A 27,399-nucleotide genomic window follows, 5' to 3' on the forward strand; every position below is an offset into this window, starting at 1 on the left:
CCCACATAATTGGAGTATAGAAAATAACACAAAATATTAAGTCTTACTCAAAACAAATGTTTGAAGTGAATTTAAGAGGTTTTAGAGATTACGCAAATGATATTTGAGATTTGGGTATGAAGATTTTTTTATCGTAACATCTAATCACATTGTGCAGAGATTAGTAATGAAACAGACTGTTTTCTAAAACAAAACTTTAGTAAAAGTATTTCATTAAAAAAATCTGACTTTGTTTATTCCAAAATACTTGTAATCTTTACTAAAAGTCTACTCAATTTTATGAGGATACACATTCGGTATCAAAAGTTATAGTGCAAATGAACAGGTGTATATTATATCAAGCCCATTGTAAAATGGTTGATTCAGTAAAAATTGTAAAGAGATATTGTGCTGAACAAAAAAGTTGTTGCAGGTTTAGAAGAACTGAAGTACTGGGCATATATTTTATGAACTGGTTGTTCTAAGTCTAGATGGCACTAAAGCAATGCTAATGATTATATATGTAAAAACGGCTCATTTGGGTTGAGAATATATTTTACGTAGAGGAGCGAACAACGTTTCAACTTTCTTCGGACATCGTCAGGTTCATAAACGATGACCGAAGAAGGTCGAAACGTTGTTTGCTCCTCTACGTAAAATATTTTCTCAACCCAAACAAGCCGTTTTTACATATATATTTCTCTGCAAGTGGGTTTTCTCGACATCATCACCAATGCAAATGATTATCAACATTTACTCTTGAAGATGATGGTGTAAGAACATTGAAATATGTAGCATCTTTTTAGGGCTGGTTCCTGTTTTTAATAAATATTTTGTGTACAGTCTTGGTTCATTGTGCAAATTTGGTGGCTGATGTGATCAAGTGAGTTTATGGTACAACTTGGTGATAAGACAAGTTTACATGATATGTACAGTGGAACCCCTCTAAAGCAACCACCTTTGGAATTGAGACAAACTAACCTGATTAGAGGGGGCTCCACTGTATGTAGATTGCATTCAGTGTATATTGATTCATTTAACAATTTAAGAGTTTTGTAATGTTCAAACTTTCTATAAAAAGTATTATATAGCTGTTGCATATGTAGCTTACATAAATATTAATTGTACATTTTTGAGGTTTCATTAACACTTTGAATGAATATTAAGTCTGTTTTACATCAGATGACAGTTTTCTCTTTACATTACAATCCAAACTATAATTTTATTGTTATTTGACAGACCTATCATCATCTGAAGCTGAAGGTAGTGATAGTTACACAGAATCTCTAACTTCAGGAGAAACAACCAATACTGGAACAGATTCCGAGACAGAATCGGAACCAGAACCTCCTAGGCATCAGATTCCAACAATTGTCATTGACGAGTCTCCCCCACAAGAAGCTGAAGAACAGGAATGGGTTGAAGATACTGCTGTAGCAGCACTGAAAGATGTGTGTAAAGTGGAAGCTAAAAGAAATGATGAAGGAAATACATCATTTAGCATTAGCAACTTCAGTACACTGTCATCAGCCATATCTGTATCTGAAGACAACACCCTGGTTCATCCAAAAGAATCAATTGATATAGAAAAAGTTGAGTTGAAGGGTAAGGTTGTAGAGGAAGACACAGAAAACATTCACATTTCAGATGTAGATCCTCATGTGTCATATTTAGTATCAGATGAAAGTAGAATAAAACTTGATGAAGATTTGCAGGAAGACCTCAAGACAGAAGACAGTGCTGTAAAACCAGACAATTCTACATCGTTTATTAGTGACGGTGGTATTTTTGGTTCTGTGAAAATGTATGTGAATGATGATGATCATTGTAATGAAGAAAAACAAAATGATGAAAATAATTTAGAACACTTAGACCTAATGGATTTAAATGAATATGTAAAAATATGTGATGATGCAGTGAATCAAAAGATTATAGCAGATAAACCTAAGTTGGAAAGTTTTGCTAACACACAAGATAATAGTGTTCCTCTACTTGAACTAAATTATAATAAAAATCTTAATGATCAGTTTACTTTACAAGATCTTGTAGATGAAGAAACTGTTGATAAAGTAAAACTTACTAGCCCATTACCTGTAAAGGACCAAATTAAGGAGCTGTTGGATTTTGAAAATGGTGAGGAGAAGTCAACAAGGATGGCAAGTACACATGAAAGCACATGTGAATTTGAGAGTTCTTATGGTGATAGTATAGGAATACATCAAGATGCATTGAGTTTTAAAAATATAAGAGATAATGTTTGTCCACCAGAAAGTATTGTAACAAATTCTTCAATCCCTTTCTCTAGTCATGCAATAACTGATTTAATGGAAAGTAATGAAAATGGTAATGTATTTGTAATGACCACAGATTTAGTTTCTGGTGCAGAATTAATTTCAAAACCTGAAGTTGAAGGTTTAAAAATCAAGGATGATACTGAAATTGAGAATGTAAGTTTACAGAATGTCTTGGCTGACACAGAAATGGGGGTTTCCTCAGTTGGTGCAATATTTGGTAACCAATTTCCAGCCTCAGCTACTGCAAAAGATGAGGACTCAATTACATATCAGCAGAAGATTTCTTTAATGCCAACTGCAACAGATGGTCATAATTTCTCTCTCCAGATCTTGGATAACCAGTCCTCAAATCTTGAAGGCAGTTATATCAGTGAAACAAATAATGGTCGAAATACAATACAACAAGAGGAGTTAAAATATGAAAATGAACAATCAGTGTCATTAAATGGCTTTGAAAACATTAATAGTCATGAAACAAATAACAAGGAGTTAAGTGAAGATCTTGCATATATTTCTGATCAGGAAATTTTACAGAATAATTTATCTGATACAGAAAAAGGGGTTTCTTCTGTTGATGTAGTATTTAACCAGCTTTCAGCCTTAGATACTGCAACAGATGATTCTAATCTCTCCTTCCAAGTACTGGGTGCCCAGTCCTCAGGTAATTGTACTAGTGAATCAAAAAATGGTCAAAATGCTATACAACAAGAACAGTTGTATGAAAATGAACAGTTAATGTCACTAAAGAGCTTTGAAAATGTTAATAGTTATGAAACAGATACAGGATTACTAATTGAGGGCTCTATTTGTACTTCAGAACAGGAAGATATTTCTAATAGTGTTATAAACACTGTTGAAATTAAACCACCTTCTTTAGGTCTATATTCAGATCATTCCTCAGAAACTGACAGTGACCATGAAGTAAACAAGGAAATTGATTATTCCAGATGTTACATTCCCTTTAAGAGCTCTGTGTCCTCAGTAAATTCTGAGTCTACATCTGAGGAATGGTTAGATAGTCAATCATTTGTTGAGGTACCAGAGAATATTTATGAAACACCAATTTCTAAAGATTATTCTGATGCAACTGTTAATGTAAAAAATTCTTTGATGTTAGATGAATTATATTCGAACATTCCAGAAACATCGCATGTTCATAATTTAACCAAAATTATACTTAGTCCAGTGATGGATACAGAGGAAGAGCAAGAGTTTGAGCAACTAAATAACATTTCAGGTTTTCAAGAATGTGGCAATAGGTCTAATGATATTTCAGATGCTTCTCTTTCCTTTAAAAGAGCCCAAATAGAAACTGATAATGTATATATTAGTCCTTTTGTGACAATACGTGATAAGACCAAACAAAGTAAACAAGCACAAAATACTTTCACTTGGGATAGTGATAATAGTTTTTCTACACCTTGGTATGCTACTGACTTTGATACGACCATATCAAGCTCTGCAAATGAATATAACATTCCTGCTACCTCTTCCAAATCCAGTAATGAAAAGCCAACTAGAGAAGAAACTGAACTGTTATGTGACAAACCCACTATAAAGACACTATCTCGATCTGAAGACAGCATTCTTTCAACTCCATCTATTTCTTCAGAAGATTCAGCAGCAATGAAAAATTCATTAAGTTTTAAAGAATCTACTCCTCTGGTAAAGAATGAATCTACTTCATATTTAGAGAAACCATCATCTTCACCTGTTAATAGTATAAAGAAAGATACCAAACTTAAAGGTTATAGTGGAAGTTTTGTAGAAAAAGTTCGTCCTCGCAGCGTATCAGGAGATTCTCTTTATTTAAAGTCTTTAGACATTAGCTTACAAAAACTAAAATTTCCTTCTCTTTCTAAGGAAAATGTACAGTTAAAAGGAGAAGATAATAAAAATGTATCACTTGCTACGGAAAAGTCACATGAACCTTCCCCTTTAGCACCAAAATGTGTTCCCAGCAGAACTGTAGATGATGCTGATCGAGCTAAAAAACTTCGTCTTAAACGTTTACATCGAAGGAGTCTTCATGATGATATTCAGGGTGTTCCTTTTGCTGATGATGAAAAATCTAAACTTAAAGATGATGTTTTTTACACTCCAAATTCTTCATTTTCAAAAGTAGATAAAGAAAAACCTCTTGAATTTGATATTTTGACTCCTTCATTAACTCCAACTGAAGAACAAGGATTTACATGTGTTGAAAATCAAAAATTAGGTCAAGATCTTCGTCTCCAAAGAACTGTGGAACAACAAAAAGCTAGACAAGAAGCTAGAGAAAGAGCCAAACTAATGAGTGATGAAGAACTAGGGTTAAGTCCTTACAATTGTCGCAAAAAGATAAATAGTTTGTCAGAGAAGGGCAATGTTCTGTATGAGGAGCTCAGTTCTGAGGAACTATTAGATGATGATGATGAGGAGGAGGAAGAACAATTGGATTTTGTTGATGATAATTCTTCAGGGACATATAGAGCAAAGCGAGTTGAGATTTTAGATCCTCGTGACAGTCATTCTACTCTTGTGCCACTGACCAAAGATGTGATGACTGAAAACACTTTGAGTCCAACCTCAGCCCAACAAGTAATGAATGAAAGCACACAAAGCTCTCAATTTTCTGAAACAGGTACTTCGGAAGGTCTGCTTTCTACTTTAAGCCCTTCTTCTAATGAATCTATGAAAACATCTGGTACAACATCATCAAGTAAATCCCCTTCAGCAGTAGAAAGCTCTTCGAAAACAGACAATAGTGCTAGCTATTTAGAATCATCTGTTTGCACTAGTGACATTGACATTAGTATTGTACTTTCTAAATCATCACAGCAGGCAGAAAACCCTGATATCCAACAGAGTAGTGATCCAAATGAGGTTGCAAAAATTTCTATGAAACCAATCACAAAAAATGATTCTATCTTGGAAAGTGAGAAACCCAAATCAAATGGTAAAAAAAATATTCTGTCCCTTTTGACCTTTGCTAAACACTCTCCTAGTAAGGAAAGAACTAAAGAAAAAACAAAAGAAGACAGTAAGGAACGCTCTGCTTCTTTACCTTCCACTTTCCAGTCCAAAACTCCACAAAAAGAAAAGAAGTTTCCACGTTTGAAGCTTTCAAGGACCAAAGAGAAATCACGAGATAAGCACAGAAATAAATACTTAATCTCCAGAAATCCCGAAACAGTAGAACATTATTCCTCAGTGTCTCCTGAAGCTGCTTCTCATTTACCAGTCATGAAATCCCAAACAAAAGAAAGGAGTGTTGAACTTGCCAAAGCCAAGGAATCTCTTAAACAACTAGAGGAAACAGCAAGACTAAAGTCAGGATCATTGGTGGCTCCCAAAACAAGTGGTACACCATCACAAACTGGAATTGCTCCTAAGGCATCAGGTTAGTAACCAGTCTACCTCTATTTTATGTAAGTATTTATTTCAGTAATCTTTGAGATTTCAAAGTGATTATGAATATGCTTCATCACTGAGTAGGGATTTATGAAGTGTATTTCAAAATAAAAAATTTTTTTCAAAGGACAAAATGCTGTAGAAATGTACTTGTCTCCCTCTCCATCTGATAAAACACAACAAAAGAAGTAGGATATACTTATTTTTAAAAAACTGAGCACAATCAAAACAGTTAATTTGGTGGCTTGATTTTGTCGGAAGAACATAACATGACATTTTGAACATAAACCTTTCATTTTATCTTTATATATGATTTTATAATGCAGCATGTAGAATACCCCAAGTATGAACTGATAATGAAATCATGATTTATATGAATGCTTTCATGAACTAGACTGACGTGTAATATTTATAAAAGGTTTAAAGCTTTTTCATAATTATTGTTATATATTCCTTCTAAAGCTGGTGTTCTGTCTTTATTGGACTTCTCACATAAACAAAAGCAATGTAATATTAATATAAATACACCAACCAACTACCTTTGTGTGTGACTGAAGGTTTATGAGTGAGTAGGATATGTATATTAATATATGTAAGTTTGGTTTGAAGTTTAGTGGTATGCATTTCTAAATACTTGTATGTGCTACACTTCTGCAGCATAGAATTTTCAGGAAATTGACCAGTTCCTTAAAATCTACCTGAAAAGTTTGTCTAACAATAAAGTGAATATGAAAACAAACAAAAACTATATGTCATAGGTAAAATTGAATGGTAAAACTTGTTATCCCAGATGTTGGTCAATGTAAATAGCACACATCTTCTAAGTAGAATTTGTATTTCCCTGAAAATGACATCAGTGTTACATTTTACTCTAAGCAATGGTGTACATCATTTAGTTTAAAGTAATTCTGTGTGGGATGTAAGTCATGATAATACATAAATTTATAGAATTTGTCAAATGAAAATATGAAATTCAAAAGTGACCATATTTGTTTAGTGTACAGAAATGAGCAAAAATTATACTTATATAGATAGATGGCATTTAAATACTTCCTCTATTTCTTTTTAATAATTTTTGTATTGAATAATACTGATGCATTTTATTATCTGCATGGGAACAGTAACTAATAATTTCTATTAACAGATAGGAGCTGTTAAAGAAGCAAAAATTTTATAAAAGACAGTGTTAATGTTTCTTTTCTTTCCATTTGTTATTAAATCCCTAATTATTTTATTATATGCCAATTGCACATTTTGCTTTGTGTAAATTAAATTCAAAACCATAAGTCTATAAAAAAAAAAAAAAAGTGGAAGTGTGCTCTATTGAGAGTATTTTTTATCTCCCTTCTTGGGTAAAACATTCTAAAACAAAAGAGCCCACATACACCATTGGATAGTTTTTATTTACCAGTTACAAAAAATTGTAGTAATCAAGTCAGCCATCTGTGGATTATAGATGCTAACACACGGCATGCATGCATGCACTTACACTCACACATGCAATGGATCATCTCTATATTAAGGTATCTGTCAAGAAGGACTTAAGCCTTGTGTATGTTAGTAGCAACATTTTCTCACCAAAAGTGTTTGGAATAAAATACTTTTATATAAAGTTTTTGGTACTGTTCTTGAACATTTGTGAAAACATTTATGAAAGGAACACCTGATTATATAAATGCAAAACTTTTTCTTTTTGAAATTTCATAGTTGTTGATGTATTAAATATAGTGGTTGGATTAAGCTTGTTAGGAAATGTTTTCTATCTTTGTTTCCAAACATCAAAGTTAAACTAAATGTCCAAGTTGAATAAATGTATCAGAAACACTGATTAGTTATTATCACTTTATAGCATGGCTCTAATTCTAGTCTACTGAAGGTTTAATTCTAGTATTAAAATTGTTTCACTTTCTGCAGTACTGGTGATTTTTTATTTCAAAAAAAGGTTTTTATGCAGAAGATAGCTTTTCTGACACAGAAGAAGAGACACAGAACAGCAAGACTCAAGAACCTAGGGAAGAGCAGGGAAAAAAGGAAAAGGTAATGAAAGTTGATTGGTTTATATATCTTTGTAATTAGATTAGTGGAAGAAATATATTTCATCTAGTAATAGTTTTTTTGGGGGATTGTGTGTGATATTTTCAGGTACACCCAATTTTCCTATAAGTATTAGATTTATTCAAAAAATAGAAGTGATTTGTTAACAAAATGGCAGTTCTTTCTACTAGGTTGTGTTTAACTCAGTAGCTTTCTATATCACAGTATTAATCTTCTTAGAACCAAAATACATTGAAACAAGTCTTGATCTCCTAGTAAAAACTGGCTGCAAAAAGGAAGCCTGAATTCAACAGATAAACTTTCTTTGACCAGTCAAAAGTATTTCTTTGTAACCTTTGATCCTATACAGTGTTGATTGTTTGTTACATTTAATCAGTATCATAAATAGTAAAGGATGTTACGCTGCCAATCATTTAAACACAGATACCATATGTTTTGGGCAAGAAAGATATCAACTATTATAAAGAACAAAAAATGAAGCAACCATAAAAAAACAATCTTAAGGACTTTCTGGACCACATGTTGATGCCATTACAGCATGGAAACTAATTAATTAAAAATACTTTTTTTTTTATCACTGTAGCAGATATAAGGCTTGCATATCACATCTGAAAGTACACCATTCTTATGAAGCAGGAGTAGAACAAAGTCAGAAATTAAAATATTTAATTGTTTATTATTAGTTTATATTAATTTTTAAGGATAAATATAAAATTTATTTTGGGACTTGATATTTAATAATAAAATACTAGAATAAGTTATGTGATATTTTACAGGTTAAACTTTCTCTACAGGCAAAAAAGGGTTATAGTTTTAATTTCTTATGTCTGTAAAACAAGATTTCAGGAAAGAACTGAAGAATAAAGTCTAAAAGCATGGTTTGATATTAAAATCTAAGGACAAGACAGTAGCATAAGATATAACAGCAAGACTGTAGTTTATGGTCTGGTGATGAAACTATTTCAAGCTTATAATTTTGTTGATACATCTGCACTAAGAGATCTGAAAGTGGGAATTTAGCTTGAGATCTGAAGGTATCACGACAGATTACTGAAATATGAGGTTGGTACTAACTAAAAGATTTTAAAAAAGAGACGATTAACTTTGAATAGTTTCAAAAATATTTTGATATTAACAGGAAATTAGTGTTAACTTACTTACCTATAATGATTAAACTGGATTATTTTGTCAGTTAACTGGGGCTGTTATGTTTTATTGTAAATTAAAATATTATCTTGTGAGGTTTGGTCAGCTTAGGAGGTTTAAATTAGTCCTAAATTCATATACTAAACTATTAATGCAGACCTACATATAGTAAACATTCTGTTTCAGTATCAAATCATTTAATTTTCTCTTCATATTCAATGGAATTACTAATAATAATGAATAGATTAATACTGATTCTATCTTTCATAGTATTAAAGTATTTATTTAAAAGGTCTTTAATGTGTGTCCGACCATTAAATATTAAAATGAACAAATCATTATTCATAATTGTTTAGCCTCAGCAATAAACATATTTCTATGGTATTTTGTATAATTTGAGGATCCAAAGTAATTCAAAATTACATTATAAGACACACTGTGTTATTAACAGGAATGATAATATAAAAATAATTCAAATTATCACATACTTTCAGTGAATGTGCTGTACTTGAACTCTTACTTCAATTTCAAGGTAATCCATTAAAAAATACCTGAGATGTAACATCTCCAATTTTGATTAAGTTTCTTCATTTTTTTCCTTTTCTTTATACCAAAAGTACAGAAACTTTCTTTGATAGAAAAACATACTTTTTTATGAATTGTTACAAATTTGGTACACAGATTGATCTTTGCAACTTGCAATTAGAAGTCTTGTTTAGTGTAAATATAAGCTACATGTGCAAAAATTATTCAAGAAAAACTGCTCAATTTTGACCAGACCTTTTGCACACACCTACACAAAAAGTAGTGAGCTATTATAAAAGGTAAGAATGAACTGTTTTTAGTTTTTTTGTCATTTATATCATAAATGGTTGATATAAAGTAGCAAAATTATGAAGTTAAAGGATGTGCAGATACGTAAATATTGGTTGCAACCAAGCAAACTATATTAGCAATGTTTCGCTCACATTTTCAAAAGAATCTTATGAGTGGATGGTTATTAGTAATCATTTATTGCCAACTTTTCAGCACAAATTTATTAAATTTTATGAAATTATTGTAATTAAAGGGCGTTTAGCATCGAGTAATAAGCTTAAACAGTTAGCATAAATAATGATGGTTGATGTGGCTGTATCAACTGTATGAGTTATGATAAACTGTTAATCTAAGTTCCAAAGCATTGGTGTTAACATTTAATCTCTGAAGTTAAATAGTTTATGATGTTCGAAATCTATAAACGTACCTGGTCAAATATCTAGTTTCCTGATTAATGAGGGATAATAATTATAGCTTCTGAGGTTTATAGTATACCAGTTGTAGCAAACCAATAATATATACTGATGTGTTGCATTGGTTACCTTTTACAGGCTTGAAAGGAGATTTTCTAGAATTTTTGGCTTGTACAATACTACTGGCATTTACATACACACACATACATTGTTGATTCTTACATTTGAGAGTTTTCTACAACTTTACTGAATGGGTGGGAATTTTGAAATACAGACTTAACAGTATAATATTATGCATTATAATTTATCTTGGACCAATCTTCAGTTTATGTTACATATTATAATTTCAAATAGCTGGAAATTTGAAGTTAGAAGTTAACTGAATGTCAGTGTGTATCAAATTTATGATATTTGCCTACAATATTGACACATACAATTCTCTTTCTTAACACAAGTATATTTTAATATAAAAAAACATGATACAATTAATAATAAGTTACTACAAATAATTATATATATATATAAATTTTACAAGCTCACAATCAATGTTGTCTTTAATCTGGTATGGAACTGAATATTTTATTAACATTCCAGATCCATGATGAGAGAATTAATTTTATTTTGATATATAGATACACTTCATTTCATGGCAGTGCTGGATGGCTCTATTCTTGTTTGGTTTAATGTTGTATACAAGCTTACTTTTCACAGAGGAGATAGATATCTAAAGTCCTCAAATTCTGACATCTGAAGTTATTGTACAAAACTAAATGGTTCGTAACATTCAAAATCTATAAACATACCTGGTAAAATATCTGTAGTTTTCTTATTAATAAGTGTTTATCACAATTGTAGTTTACTTTACTACAGTTACTTACTGTAGTAATCAAATAATATCTGTTTGTTTCTCCTTGTGTTGCTGTGGCTAATTTTTATACTCATTAGGCAAGATTCTTGAAATTTTGCTTCGCAACAGTATTTGAAGATAAAGTAGTGCTTTGTTTAAAACGTTGATTTTTACACTTGAGAATCTTCTATACATTTAGAGTACAGATAAGATTTGTGCAATACATATTTAACAATATACATTACATGCTTTAAACTTAAACAAATGTAGATATTAAAATAATAAATCTATTGCAATAATTTACATTTCTAAATATATTAAATCTGTCATATATAGTACTATCTCATTCACAACACTAACAATTGTTTACATCTTTTTTATTTTGTGAAGTCATGTTTTTTCTATTTTACTTTTTAAAGCATTCAAAATGTGAAAATCAGTATACTGTTTTCAGATTTAATGAGAGGTGTGTGTCAGTTGAAAACTGTGTGATAAGTATAAGCCATTGTTTTATACATTTTTACAGTTTAAATGTGTGTGAAAGAGAAGCTTTTATTTGTTAATATTAAGAAACTTAATTATCTATTATTTCTATGATTTTCTTTTGAGACATGAACATAATTATAAATCAGTTTTTTAGAGGTAACTACGTAAAATTGTAAATGAAATGTATTTAGTGATAATTAAAATTGATATTAAATGGATATTTATACTATGCTTTGACAACCAAATGAGATAGAAACATTCATTAAATTGTTCAAGTGTTTTACCTCTAACAAGTTCTTGAGAAAAATATTATTGTATGAACTGTGACATATTAATAGTCACTAATTAATAGTTATATATAGATAATCATATAGGCTACTGACCATGATCAACATTTGAGTTTCAATCACCACAACCTTACCATAAGTATTTAGTGAACAGAATAAAATGTTCAGTAACCTAGTTGTCAGTATTCTTGTTTTCACCATAGGGGGCCATTGATAAAGAACGTAAAGCTCGAGTAATTGAGCGAGTTCAGCGACAACAGGAGTTAAAGCGATTACGAACAGCTCAAGAAATACAACGTCAACTAGCTGAATTAGAAGTGAAACAGAGGGATCTGGAGCAACAAGGTGTTAGTGTTGAAAAATCTCTCCGAGGAGAAGCCACTGGTATTTTAGTCTGTTACATATCTTAATGTATAAATTAATCTAAGTAAACACTGTAGGTAAACCAATCATTCTTTATTTTTACCATTATTATTTAATAATAAATATTATCAATTGTTTTGGGGTGCATCTAATACTTCTTTGGTGGTGATATTCAATATTTAGATGTATTAGATCATTGAAAACTAAAAACTGCCATCTCCAGCCAAAAGAATATAGACTTGGTAGAATGATTTAATTGATGTCTTAATTACATCAAAAAGTATTTCATAAAATAATGAACAGAGTCAGAACATAGAAAAATTTAGCTAATTCTTAATTTGTTCATCTGTTGTGACACTTGATTTATTAATTTGTGAGAATTCTTTACTACAAAAAAAAAAACCTAACAGAAACAATGTTATTCAGTTCTCACTTGAAAATAATTAGGCAGAGGAGAGTATACTTCAAAAGTGTAGTTAATGGACTACATCTGTTTAGGACATTATAGATGTTATTAAGAGCTGACAATGCAGATCTGATGAACTACAATAGGAGTTTGAAATGTCATCCAAAACTACCTTGATGTCTTTCAGTGGTATGTCTGGACTTACAATGCTAGAAACTGAGTTTTGATACCCAAGGTTGGGTGAACCCAGATAGCCCATTGTGTATCTTTGTGCTTAAAACAAATTAAACTGTAGACAAATTCAATCCATTGATAACACCTTTTGAGCTTTATTCAGCCTGATTGTTTTGTTTTTCAAACAACTAGAATTTTTCATTAATTAATGAAATTAATTAATTAGTTTTCAGTGTTCAATATTTCTTTCAATTTAGCACATGGTAAACAGAAGTCAGAAACAGAACTGATGACAGAATGGTTTTCTCTAGTTCACCAGAAAAACAAGTTAGCGAGAGAGGAACAAGAATTATTGATCAGGTTTGAATATTTTATTTATATGACTAACCTGTAATTCAAATACAGCACTTTGCTTCCAAACCTCAAAGAGTATTTCTGCTTCACTCCTATAAAGTCAGATTGTTTTGTTGTTGTTGTTGTTGTTTTTGTAAAAACACAATTATTATTGAATGTTATATAGGAACACTTCAGAGAGTTCAAAATAAGAATAAAATCTGTCTGAGTATAAACCTGCAAAGTATTTCATTTTACTTGCATACACTGTGTTAAACAAAGAATATTTTCTGCTATTTTTAGAAGCAAACTATTTCACAAATAACAAATAAGTTCCAGACATACTACACTTGAGGTTTAATTGTTCAATCAAATCTGCACATTTTGCTAAAATTTTAATAGTTTAGAACTTGTATTCATTTAAAAGAGAATGTTAGCTGTACTACAAACCTAAAATATCTTTTTCATTATGCCAAGAATTGAATCTTTCATTCTTGTTTCCATTATATAATCTGGCATTATCTAAATGCCAATAAAAGTTACAACTATTTTTACTGAGTTCAACCATTTCAAAGAGTAGTACAGTGGGTTCACAAACATTTTTCATATTCAAGTGAGTATGGACAGTACTGGCAAACCCATTTCATAAAGGGCACATAAAGATATAATCTACCTACTTGGTTTTAGAGTAAACCAAGTTGTGCTTTCTCAGAGGACTTCTACAATACCAGACATTTTTCCAGATTCCTTAAATGAAGATAATGTAAGAAATTGAGATAAAATCTGTCTACATTGAATATATGTTCACAAAGAGAAATCCCAAAAAAATCATCCACAGGAAAAACTTGGATGTGTTAGTGATAAGGTTAAAATGTATTGGACCAAGATGAAGATCTCTGAAAGTAAATCTGTTACTGTAGCTAAAGTAAGATACAATTAACTAATCTATATATAAGTTGAAATGCCTGACAAAGATCACTCAGGTGGACAGGTTAAGCTAATAAATGGATAAAATAAAAAGCAGATAGTAGGTAATCTTACTTGTTCTCAAATGCTAAAAAAGAACAAGCTAGTCATAACTTTTTAATTTTAAATCAAGACTCTTAAGTGTTGCGAAGAAAGATGGAAATCTTGAGTACTTGTCAAATAAGACACAACAGAAATGAAAATCAAAATTTGACAAAATATTCTAGATAATTAAAATATATATCAACCTTAAGCAAGATAATGGGTAATGAAAAAATGTGAGTTATAGGTGAAGGAATCCTAACACAAGTGCATGAACAAACCAGGAAAAGCCACTGATGCAAATTTTAACTTGTGTTAAAGTGCAGTGTTGGTCTATTAAGTTCCTAGTAAATTCATGATTTTAGAAAAACAGGTTCATGAAGTCTTGATAGAAATTAACCAAAAACCCTGTGTAAGCCAAGTGCATTTAAAAGGTGGACCTTTCATCTTCAGGGGCAAGCTGAACAAATGCCTGAACAAAAGCAAGGTTCACCTCACCAAAATGCTCAGTTTATGGGGATTTTATTTCATTTATATCAAGTTCCCAGTGAAGACAGAGGGCTTAATTAAAGGCTATAAGTATGCAGAAATGTTTACCCATTAAATATGTTAAACTTTTAAATTTCTAAATGCACCATCCTTGTGAGGTTAAATATGATATGGGAAAAAAAAAGATTTGGTTTTCTTCTATATAGTTAGTCTTTTCACAATTAAATTTACAGATAATATCCATAAGTACATTTTAAACATATCTTTAAATCAGAATGCATACTTAACTTTTTTCTTAATAATGATAACACAAAGTGCATACTTCCTTGGCAGTATGGTATTTCAAAATCATATATTTTGTTCTTCTAAATCTTCTAGTTGAGGTCATATGTTGAATGACTTCAGCCTTATGTGTTACTTCTATAGCAAGAGTCCAGTCATAGAAACTATTTACTATTTTATGGAATAGTAATTTTGCACCTTACTTTACCTTGTGGTAGAAGCTTTTATGATTCTTACATGGAGTAAATATATTTCCAGATTCTTGTAATCTAGTTTTGTGATTGGTCAGCTATAGAGAAAAAATTAATTGTGAATATATAATGTATTCATTTCCAAATTGGAAAAATGGATCATTCTTGTCAGGTTAAATATAATATGCCAAAAAAACAAAAAACAACTAGAAAATAGTGTAATTCAAAAAATCTATTTTATTTTTTTTAAAGTTTGCTAAATCTACTTCAGTAATAATACAGTATTTTTAATTTTCATCTCAAGTTGTTGTTCTAACAATAACTAAACTGTCTATGGTCAATCTAAACTCATAGTTATCCAAAATATACAAATAAAGTAAAAACTTGACAGTTGTAGTTTAGTTTTGCTTGAAGTTGTTTATGTAAACATTTAAGTTTATGTTTTATATATAAATACATTTGTTCCAGAAAGCAATGAAGTTAATATAAACCTTCTAGCTTTATTCTACAATTTTTGTAGGTTTTAAAGCTGGTTGTTCAAAAACAAACTTTCAACACAATCACACTAACTTTGATTAGGTATCTAAAGTATTAAAAAGAAAGAGGTGGAAAACTTTCAATTTAGTTTTGCATGAATCAGTTTATCCAAATACTTGTTGTTTTTTGTAGTATTTTGAAAATCTTTTTTTTTTCCACTGTATTTAATAGTAACTTTTAACTACAAGACACAGTGAAACTAACAGCATATTTTGACTGCCAGCAATTTTTTCTCTGTCAGACTACACATATTGTTGTAATTTTGTTATTAAAATATTCTGCTTATTTTACTAGAGCTAAAGACCTAGAATTAGAAGACAGACACGTTCGTCTTCAGCAAGAGATTAGAGAAAGAATGGCCAGGAATGGTAAGTTTACCTTAATTTCATAGAATTTATGTCTGTAATAGTAATAATACTAGTGAATGTATGTATGTGTGTACTCACATAAAGTAATTGTAAATGTTGTTCAGTTAAAAAAAATTAGTTGAAAAAAAAAGATTACCTCTTCTAACAAAACCTCAGCATTGTTCCTTCACATTGTACTTATTATTGTTTAATTACAGTAAAAAAAACACTTTTAGTGAAAAAAAACTGAAGAAAGGAAACCACTACTAACAAAACATTAGCAGTGTTTCTCTGTGGTATGTTTACTTATTTTTGAGTAATTACAGTAAAAACAACATTTTTAATACAAACAAAAACCTGACAAGATGGAAACCACTGCTGACAAAACATTATCAGTGTTTTTCTGTGTTTACTTATTATCATGTAATTACAGTTTTAAAAAATGTTCTTAAAATAAAATTTCATAACAATAACTTGGTAATGTGAAATGAATGAGCTAGTTGATCTATTAACTATCACAACACAGGCAGGTGCTGTCAGTTTGACCAATCATGTAACATCTCAGGACTTCTTTTAAGTCATATATATATATATAATACTTCCAATTTTCATTACAGTGTGTATATCTTCAAAAAATTTGGCAATGTTTCAGTTAATGTTAAGTCTTTCACGCAGAAATAGAAATGATATTTTTAATAAACTAAAATAAAGATTTGTCAATGAATATATTGAGTATATGTTTTGTCCATGTACAAAGCAATTTTCATAGTTCAAATTTAAGAAAAAGCATTTCTTCATGTCAAAAATATCAGATTTTCTTTGTGTAATTCCTAACACCTCCTAAGTACATTTCAGTAGAGGATCAGCTATTTTATTTCTAGAATGACTTCAGATTGTAACATGAAACTACATTTGTTTATTCTAAGTACACCGCACAACAATTTTTTTGAAAAGTTTTTGCTGATTGTGACAGGTACCTGGTGGGGATGCACAAATATTGTTTTGGTTTTGCTTCATCACGTAAAAATTCTGAGAAATAGACAGTTAACTGCTTACCGGCAATAATGTATTTAATTGCATTTATGTTTTTAATATGCTATTAAGTTGAACATAATGAAAAGTATTTTGCTCTTGATTTTTTTTTGCATTCAATGTCCAGTGCATCACATTACAGTATCCAACAGTAGTCAGCAAGCATTGACGGATTCCAGTTGCCCTGATATTATTTTTTTTTTGTAACAATGTCCTGGTGCAACCAAGATTTTGATGCAACGGTATGTGATGGGCAAACTTGGATGTGATTTTTATGAACAGCAGCCACAAATCTATAAGGAACACCCAGCAGTGTTCAAGAAGTAAAAACTTTGTTGTGCAGTGGTATCTTTAAGCTCATACAATATGTACATCTATTTATAATCAAATTTTATTGTCTTGTTGCCATTTTGATTGCCCTTTGAACAGTATCTAACTACTATTCATGCCATTGTAAGTTGTAAATTAAGAAAGGTGCAGCTCATGTTATGTTATTGAATTATATTACCCCACAAGCTGCTCATTTGTATGTCTTGTGAAACATTTTTATTGATGTCATTGGTATTTTTATTTATTTTACCTAACTTAATCTTAACTAATATAAAAAAATCCATATTTTTACATTTTAATTATTTTTATAATGATAAAGAATAAACATGAAAAGACGAAAAATAAAGTCCATTTTCTTGCTGTGGATTTTACGTGACACTTAACCCTAAATTTTTTATACAAATGATAATAATGCACTAAATTTTTATCAAATTAAATAACGCATCAAAAAACAGATTGATAACATACAAAAAGTGGACAGTTTCCTTAAGTCTGAAAATGTTTTTGGCTTTTTAACTATGTGACAAGAGCCATTGCAAATTCCTTGAAGTTAGTCATTAACTATCCCATGGAAACAAAGCTTGTGTTCTGAGTGAAATTGATGCTTATCTATTCAGAACAGTATGTTATACAATACATCATTTAATTGTAACAGATGACAGCCTTGACTTTCTATTGCTTATAGGTAATAAATGATTAAACTTTAGAGAAAACTATTAATAAACCTAGAGGATGTGACAGGAAGGGCCTGATTTTCTACATGATAACTTTGTAGTGAAACAAATTGAGTTGAGGGCTATAAAAATTATGGTCTGTTTGAGCAATGATGATTTTCGTGTGAATAATGTACATTTAATTTTGTACACTGTAGAGAGGTGGTGAATAAAACAAAAAAGATGTCTAGAGAAAAATGTCATACTAAAGAAAATTCAGGATTTTTTTACATATTGCTTTATAGGATTAAGAATTTAAAAATTTGTAAACTATTAAAATAGGGATTATTAGCTAAAACTGTATGCTTTACTAATTGATATAGCATAAAGTAGTTTTATAAAATTTTGATTGTGAGACAGTAAAATTTTGTCATGCTCAGTTAAGGATACCAATGTGATAGGGTGAATATAGGCATCATAATGATACATTTATTTTTACACCTGCTTGAAATCACTACTATACTTGTGTCAAGTGAGTTTGTTTCAATGAATGTCCCATGAAGTAGTAGCTTTAAGTTTTCATGTGCCTCAGAATAAGAAACAGAAGTTAGAATTGAGCAGTGAAAAATGAATAATTTGTATCTGTGTGAGAGTGAAAACCCACTACATTGCTCAAGCACCTTGCATTTTGATGGATGCATCTCCACGAACATTAAAATGTTTCAATGCATATAACTTGAAAGAATGTACATTCACAAAATTTCATTATCAAATTTATTCAAAAATTCCCTTGAAATGGATACAAAAATATAAAATATAGACTTAGTAATTGAATTGTTTGAAAACAGTTGAAAGAAAATGATTTTGTGCTAAAGAAGCTGAACATTTAACTTTTGAACTTAGCTATTTGAACTATACAGAGGATCACAAACAATTGAATGGAATAAAGTGCTATGAAATGACAAAGTTTTGTTAGATGAAGAAATGAACATTAGAAATTAAATAACACAGAAAACCATGTGGTTCTATACTGTGAGCAATACTGACTGAATTTAATTGTGATGAAAACTGAGATAAAAGTATATGTTCAAGGAATGTTTTGTAGTTTATCCATAAAGCTCAAATTGAGCTGAATAAATTAGGCAAAATACAACCTGTTTCAAGGCTTGTGTAGGAAGTTTCTGTATTATTAAACAAAAATTGATACTAATGGCAGATAATGAAAATTGGATTGAACATTTTTTGTTCTACCAGATTATTAAAATTAAATTACTTGATACATCAATTAAATGTTTTATCTATTGTTATATTTAATGTTGAAGTATGTGATTTTATTACTCTTGTCATTAAGACTCTGAGAAAAATCGCACTGAAATAGAAGAAGAAGGAAAGATGTTAACTGAAATGCTGGAAATTGTCAAGGAAAGAGATGAACTGGTAGCCATGTTAGACCAACTTAAAGTCAGGTGAAAATTTTGCAGTATTTAATGTATTTAGTAGACTATATGATAATTAATTTTGATATCTTTAATTGAAAAATATCATAACTAGTGTAATTTGCTATCTTAATCAAAATAGCAGTGGGTTATATAAATTAGTGTTTGGAACCCTTTTGAAATGTTTCAGCTGTTCATGTTACAATAGTTACGATTGTTTGATAAATTTTTACTGAAACTCGTAGATACCAGGTATATATTCAAGATCTGTGTGGTAGGAGCATTTACTGCTTGCAGGTAAATAAAATATATTGCTATTATTAAGAACTGTGGATTGATTAAAGATAGTGTCATTAATGTGCAAAAAATTAAGAAGGAAGAGAAGATATATTAAATAATGCATGAAATAAATATCAAGGAAGTATTTCTTCAACAATATATGACAAAAACATAATGTGGCCAAAAATTACATATATATATATTTGGATAGATTATTTCACTATTTAGACTTTTCCTATTACACATGTAAGTCGATACTTATGGAAAAATGGTTGAAGGTATTTTATTTCTTTTTAAACACCTAACTGATGTCAAATTTTAGTAGTACAAAAAATGACCTGATTCAGTTTATATACTTATTATGTTGTATATTACAAGCATTTTTGTTTTGTTTGTTTTTTTCAAAAAGTACAGTCAGTACCACCCTCCCAAATTTAAAGTAACTTCAATGGACTGGATCAATTTCATAATCTCGAGATGCATTTTTAGTAGTGTTTCTAAGGTTGATATAATTTATCCAGTGTAACACAGTTCACACACATAAGTATAATTCATTTTTGTATTTATATCTGAATGAACATTTGTCATTGTTAATAAGGCTGCTTTGGTTCAATTTTAAAACCTTAGGAACATTCACTAAAATCAAGTATCTTGCTAAACACTATACTAAGTATTCTATTTATTAAAAATATTTCAGAATTGTCAGAAGTATTGATACTCTTGGATTAAACAGTAGTTTGCCGATTTGCTAGAAGTAAAATAAAACAACAGTGAAAAACTTTTAGAATATCCTAGTTTCAAAATTGTTTTTTGTCATTTTTCATTTTAAAATATCTTTTCCATTTTATTATTAACCAGTGTGTACTTTTTTAAAAGAAACATTTCTTATTAGCTGTAACTGCTAGAACTGTCCCATTCATAGTGTGAATTTTAAAGGATTGTGTGAGAAGTTGCTTTGAATGTAATTGTGTGATCCAAATATTCATCTGGTTATTGGTAATTTCTTTTGAACACTTGGTTCATCACTGGCAATTGGCTCATGTGTTTGGCTACAAACCTTTAATGAAGGTAATAAAGTCTTACATAATTGACAGAAGAAACATTTACCATTTTGATCCTCCAAAGTTTATGCTGAAACATAGACTTTGACCTTGTCACAGTACAAGATGATGGAAAAGGTCTGGACAAGTTACATTGTCAACTGAATAAGTATGTTGGTGTAATGTGAAGGCAACAATAACTAATATGTTAAGTGCATTGGCAATAAAATTCTACCATACTTTTTTTGTAATTTAAGTATTGAATGTTAAACTTCCAATATGTGATCTGCAGGATCAATATGTTCTTGACATGTACTCTCTGTTTTGAATTTTTAATGAAATAGCATTTAAAACTGAATGTAAGATCTTTAACATTCTGAGTCACAAGAACTCCACATCATTTGTAGTTCATTTAATGTATTTTAAGTAACATTTACACTTTTAATCTTTATGTATACGACAGGTGCAAATGCCTTTTCCAGAATGCCCAAGCTAATACTATGTAACAAATTGGACAAATATACAGTATACAAAGATGGGTTTTTGGTTAATAGATAGCACATAAAGTATTTCAAGACCATAAGTATTGGTTTTAGAACATTTAACTCTTACACAGTAGATTTATGTATCATAAATCATGCTGCTACAAATTCAGATTTGAAACCATATCTGGTATATTTGTCTTCTATTAAAAAAAAATTGTAACAAGGTGCAAAGTGGGAAGTTATACCACACAGAGCCCGGCATGGCCAAGTGTGTTAAGGCATTCGACTCGTAATCCGAGGGTCACGGGTTCGAATCCCAGTTGCACCAAACATTCTTGCCCTTTCAGCTGTGGGGGCCTTATAATATGATGGTCGATCCCACTATTTGTTGGTAAAAGAGTAGCTCAAAGGTTGGCGATGGGTGATGAGGATTAGCTGTCTTCCCTTTCGTCTTGCACTGCTAAATTAGGGACGGCTAGCGCAGATAGCCCTCGAATAGCTTTGTGCAAAATTCAAAACAAAAACAAATATACCACACAAAGAAAAGTGTTCAAAACCTTGTGAATGGTTTTTGTGTGCATGTCTATATATATATATATATGTGTGTGTGTGTGTGTGTGTGTGTGTGTACAAATGTTTAAATGGTCTAAAGTGTTTGAATTGTAAGGTATTATTTGTTAATGTCCTCTCATTATGCACAGTGGTGTGTCATGCGGCCAAAACAACCCTTATGGCAAACTGTGTTATTAAGAGGAGTGATAGACTGTGGTCATCTAAACTATCCCATATTTTCAGCGGAAATACCCTAGTGAACTGTTATTTCACACATCAAATTTAGAGGCAATCTGTCAAGAAGGTATAAAATCTCCAATTTTCATTGAATTTTTGTCAAATTTGGTGCACTAATAAAATAAAAATAAAATTTGTGGCAGGTATTTCAATTTAACACTTTGCATCTCAAGAAGAGGTGCAAAGTAATCAAGGGCACTTAGAAATAACCTTCTCTTCACCCTACACGCGAAGTTAGATTTAGCTGGACTGATTATTAATAGCTATACCTACAAAATTTAAAATTAACAAGATTATGCAGTCAACTGATGGCAAAGGTCTATTGGTGTTTCACGAGAGGTTAAATGTTGACTCCATAAACAAAAAAACACAACATAAGGGTAGGGATCTGTACCTAATACCTGGTATTTTATCTGTGGGGGGGAAAACAGGAGTACCTCGAGAAAAACCCACTTTCACTAACCATATGCTGAAAAATATCTGGCTAGTGCCTGAGCTGCAAACAAAAAAGATAATTAGACAAGATAATCATAACTCAATTGAGGTAAAAAGACATTAGCAAAAAGAGTTAAGTGTATTAAAAGGTGAAATGTAGTTTTGCCAAGAGGAGGGGGGTAAACTTGGCTGTAAGCAAATTACAGTTTACTGCTTTTTTTATAAAATTTAGTGGCTAGTTGAAGTAAATGTTTTAATAGGTGGTATGTCATATATTTTATCAACGTAGCAATGGGAAGTGTAGCATGGTAAACGGAAGGCAGTCCTGATAGCCGTGTATTGTCATGCTTGTAATTTTTTGGTGAGAAAGTCTGGCATGTTACAGAGTAGCATGAAACCATATTAGACTAGAGGTCTAATGTACACTTTGTATATGAACATAATAGTTTGAGGGGTACATCCTTTGTTTATACTGCTAATCCTACGAAGGAAGGAGATGCTCTAGCTGATATGTGATGCAATTATGTTAATATGGGTTGACCAGGTAAGTTTAGAATTAAAATGGACACCTAGAAATTTAACAGGTTTTGAGAGGGGGATCACAGTATCATGGATTTTAATTTGTACCTTGGACATTCTTTTCTTTTTCTTTCTAAAGCATCTATAAAATAAAATGACTTGAGATTTGTGAGGATTAAGTGCTACCCACCATTTGTCACACCATTGCATGATGGCATTGATGGCAGTCTGAACACGATAAGAGGCTGCAACCGGGTTAGTAGACGTACTCTAAACAGCTATGTCATCGGCATATTGTGAGGCATGAGTGTGAGTAATGGAAGGGAAAGGAATGTCATTCACAAAGAGAATGTATAAGAAAGAGCTGAGCACGGAGCCTTGGGGGCTCCTGCTAAAAAGGGGGACGAGTGAGAGAGTTCATTGTTAACTTTAACTCTGGCAAAACAGTTATTTAAAAAGCTAGCTATCCAACAGATAAAGGTATATGGAATGTTCATGGAGAATAGCTTATAGAGGAGAGTGTTATGTCACACCGAATCAAAAGCTCACCTAACATAAAGTAATACACCCACAGCTACTTGGTTCCAGTTAAAAGCTTGAAATAGAGATTTGGTAAATCTAATGAGATGGTCAGCAGTTTGATGTTTTTGCCAGGATGCATTCTGAATATTAGATAGGAGATTATTAGTCTCAGTGAAGAAAATAAGTCTATTAGTAACGATGTTTTCTAGTAATTTGCCTGGGGTGTTAATAAGGCTAATAGGTCTAATTAGAAGGATCAGACAAGTTAGTTGAAGACTTGGGGATGACAGTTATAATGGCTGTTTTCCAACAACTAGGATAGTTGCCATGCAAAAAGGAGTAATTGTAAACAGAAAGTAAATGAATTAGAAAGTTTAAGGGTAGATGTTTAATGGCACGATTATTTATGCCATCTTCTCCGGGGTCACTACTGATTTTAAGTCGTTTAAGGGAAATTTTGAGTTTGGCTGACGTGAGCGGTTTGGCGATATAGGAGTTATGGATGGGAAGAGCTAAACTAAAGTTGGGATTTAATAAATTGTGATGTTGGGATATGAAATTATTTATTTTGAGGAGGTTAGTGCTGTCAAAAGTGGGAAGGTTAGGTGTAGTGAAGGATTTCTTGAGGACTTCAGCAAAAATGGTCTATTTATCTTTATCAGTAGAAGCTGTTTGGTTGTTATATACCAAATTATGAGAGTTAAGGGTTAGTGATGTTTTACAAACAAATTTAAATTTCTTCCAGAATTCTTTAGGGTGGTTGTGGGAATTGTCTACTGAGATGCAGAATTTTTCCCATTTAATTATTTGTTGTTCTTTTACTAGTCATTTAGTGGTATTGATTGATTGATTAATGTTTTAAGATGTTGGTTGCGTGTAGAGATAAATGGTCTGCATAGGCAACGTCTTTCGGTAATATGACCGTGGATTTCAGGGATAAAGTCCAATGGTTTAATGGCAGAGTGCAGGCTTAAGTGGGAGTGACAGAATGGAGAGCATCAGTAATAGATTTAGCGAATTTAAGAACAAGATTGTCTAGGACTTGGGAACCAGAGATTAAGGGAGGAATATAGAAGGGGGTGTTAGATAGAATAGAGTTTAAAGATGGTATTAGAAAAGTTAAGGGTAGGGGATGTGGGAGGGGGAGAGTGATTAGAATTATCAAAAAGACAAAAGGAAATAGGAAGGTGATCATTAACTTGAAAATCAGAAGTATGAGACAGAAGGTTAGGAGTAACTATAACCAGATCAAGGATGTCGTCAGAACGACTGACATGTGTATGTGCTGTGTGATCGCTATTGATACATGTTAAATTGTTCGAACGTAGAAAATTACGAATAATAAGTCCATTGCGATTGTTAGTACAGCAAAATAATTCTTTATGTTTGGAATTTAAATCGCCTATGATTATGGAGTGCTTGTTGAGAGAAAGGGCATATTGTAAAAAAACAGAGTTGTGGGGCTGACTAGAGTGATGGGGGGAAGTTAAAGAGGGTTAATTCAGCTAAAATAATTTCGTTAATTTCACTGAGAGGGAGGCTTTAGAATTTTAATATTTAAGTTAGGTTTAAAAACAAGGGCTATGCTTCTTGTGGGGGCAGAATGGGTAACAGAGAAAATTTTATAACCAGAGAGGGTGAAAGAATGATTGCTACTTAAAAGGGTTTCCTTAATGGAGATGATATCAGTGTATTACAGAAGTCAAAAAGCTCATATTTCTTAAAATAAAGGCCACCTTGGATATTTATATGTAGAAAAGAAACCATTATACTTACCTAGGGGTGACCTTGGTCCTTCTTGTTTCAGTCCAGTGATGTATGGCATATGGATTTGGGTTTTTGATATCTAAGAAAACTTGGAAGATTGGGCTATCGAGGAAAATAGTTGGTACCATGACTCAACTCGTTTTCAGAGCACCATGGTGGCAACATCAGCTACAAAAGTAGCTAGCTGCTCGAGGAAAGCATCATCAAAACCTCTGGGATTCCTTGGGGTAGTCCCCAAGGTTTGTTGTGCTCCAGTCCTGTTGACATTTGGGCTCTGTGATTTCAGGGCTGCTGCATATTCTACATGTTGCACCTGGATGGACTTGGTATTGGTCGCAGGAAGGCTGGGGAAATCGCTTGAAGGTCCAGCCAAGGGTGCTGGTTTACCAAACTTCAAGTTTTTCAGTTCTGATACTTGTTGATTTTTGGGGCACCCATGGTAGGATGCAGCATGATTATCATTACAGTTGCTGCAAGTGGTTTCCAGATGGAGCTTCTGGCAGTTACTTACATGATGAAGACCTCCACAACGAGCACACTGAGTGTGACCAAAATGTTGACAGTTGTAACACTAGAGGACAGCATTCATTGACGAGATTTTAGCTGTATCAACAGGGTATTTAGCACACCAGAGAGTTATATCATTGGCAATGAGGGTGTTGGCTATAACTTGATCTTCGAGGGCAAGTTTCACAAGAGGGGTAGGGAGGCCAGTCTTGAAAGATTTAATCCTTTCTACACTAAGTGCATTTATATTGGTGGCAACATGTTCAAGTTTTACTTCATCTTTGGTAATGTCTAAAGGAATTCCATGTACAACCACCTTAAACGTATTCTGAGGAGCATCATGAATGTGCGTCGAGATTTTGGATCCTTTGAATGTGGATCCAGGCAACGGAAATAATAATTTGGTATAGTGTCTCGGATGAGACTATATCCCCCTTCGGGAGTCTTCTTATTTCCGTGAATTAAATGTCTAGAAAGGGTTTTACGATCTCTTGAGCAACGTTGGGATGGCAGTAAGAAGCTGGAACACCTTCAATTATGATAGCAGGGGGATTTTAGGATTAGCATACCTGACTGGGGACTTGTTTTTTGGCGACTGGACGGGTTAACAAGTAATTGAAGACTAGTAGACTTCTGATGATGCAGTCTTGCTAGTTGTGGAGGGAGCTAAGCTTGGACGACGAGGTGATGAAGAAGTGGCCTGGGGCTTGTTAGAGTCTACAGAGACAGGATCGTCCATGGAAGATAACGATGAGTTTAGACTACGGTCTGCAGAATCAACAGATTTGGTGAGAGGTTTCCCTAGCAGTCTTTGTACCACTGAAAATGGTGGAACGGCTGCATCGTCTGTCTGGAGACATTTTTGCTGCTTCATAGCACTAGTTGAAGTCCTAATAAGGACTGTTTATCAAGAGTTAAAACAAAGCAAAAATCACATTCCGTCTATGGAGCTAAAGAAGAGACATCTACTCAGCTCGAGTGATCGACGAAGAATGAAAATGAAAAACGAAAACGTACACTGATAAATGTTTATATCCTACATTTATATGTCAGATGTTTATTTTGACCCAAATTTTTACTCATGCTTACACTGAAAGTCACATGAGCTATAAGTCTGAAATTTTACCATAGTTTCATCTGAGATTACAAGTGGACTGTACTTTTCATAGTTTTAAGTTAACTTTTTCTTATGTTATGAATTGTTTTATTACTTTATACCTTCTAATGCAGTAGTCCTTCTGTGAAAGCTATAAATCACAGAAGCATCTCAGTAGTTATGTATTGTAAACAACACAAATGAAGCACATGATTTTATCTTAGGAAATTGTCTAGATAAGCATGGAAAAAAGACAACCATAATAACACTAGTAAAAGCAAAAAACTTTGTTGTTTATAAACATGTTTGTCAAATAAGGACACATGGTTTTAATATAATCCTTCAAACCTGAGGTAGATAGATGGAGCTTCACTTGTAGATTGCACAAGTTGATCTTCCAACAGATCAAGAATATAGGAGGTTCTACTTCTATATTAAATTTTGGATACACTTGAGCACTTTGACCAAGCTGAGGACATGGTGAATGATTAAATTGCATTAAAAACTGTTAGACTGTCATTAATCCAAGTCTAGTAGTTTCTGACAAATACAGTTAAATGAAAAAGTTATTCAGCATTTAAAATTGTTTTTTGAACAAATAAAAAATAATAATAGATATTAACTTGCTATAACTTTTTATTAATCTTGCCCCAAGTAAGAATG

General features: G+C 31.8%; 1 protein-coding gene across 9 annotated transcripts in view; it reads left to right on the forward strand.

Annotated features, from left to right (window-relative positions):
* The window catches only part of Mical (Molecule interacting with CasL), a 111,223-nt gene that overhangs the window by 77,898 nt on the left and 5,926 nt on the right, over window positions 1–27,399 (forward strand). For 5 of the 9 annotated variants that reach the window (XM_076455337.1, XM_076455338.1, XM_076455335.1 and 2 more), the window contains exons 21-26: window positions 1,219–5,655; window positions 7,609–7,703; window positions 11,920–12,100; window positions 12,917–13,019; window positions 15,794–15,867; window positions 19,213–19,327. In XM_076455337.1, the coding sequence (XP_076311452.1) occupies window positions 1,219–5,655; window positions 7,609–7,703; window positions 11,920–12,100; window positions 12,917–13,019; window positions 15,794–15,867; window positions 19,213–19,327 (5,005 nt within the window). Of the gene's footprint in view, window positions 1–1,218; window positions 5,656–7,608; window positions 7,704–10,728; window positions 10,870–11,919; window positions 12,101–12,916; window positions 13,020–15,793; window positions 15,868–19,212; window positions 19,328–27,399 lie in introns of those variants that run through there. The other 4 variants (XM_076455336.1, XM_076455339.1, XM_076455340.1 and 1 more) reach the window with 3 other exon arrangements.

The sequence above is a fragment of the Tachypleus tridentatus genome, chromosome 9, assembly GCF_004210375.1.
Source record: "Tachypleus tridentatus isolate NWPU-2018 chromosome 9, ASM421037v1, whole genome shotgun sequence".
NCBI lineage: Eukaryota > Metazoa > Arthropoda > Merostomata > Xiphosura > Limulidae > Tachypleus > Tachypleus tridentatus.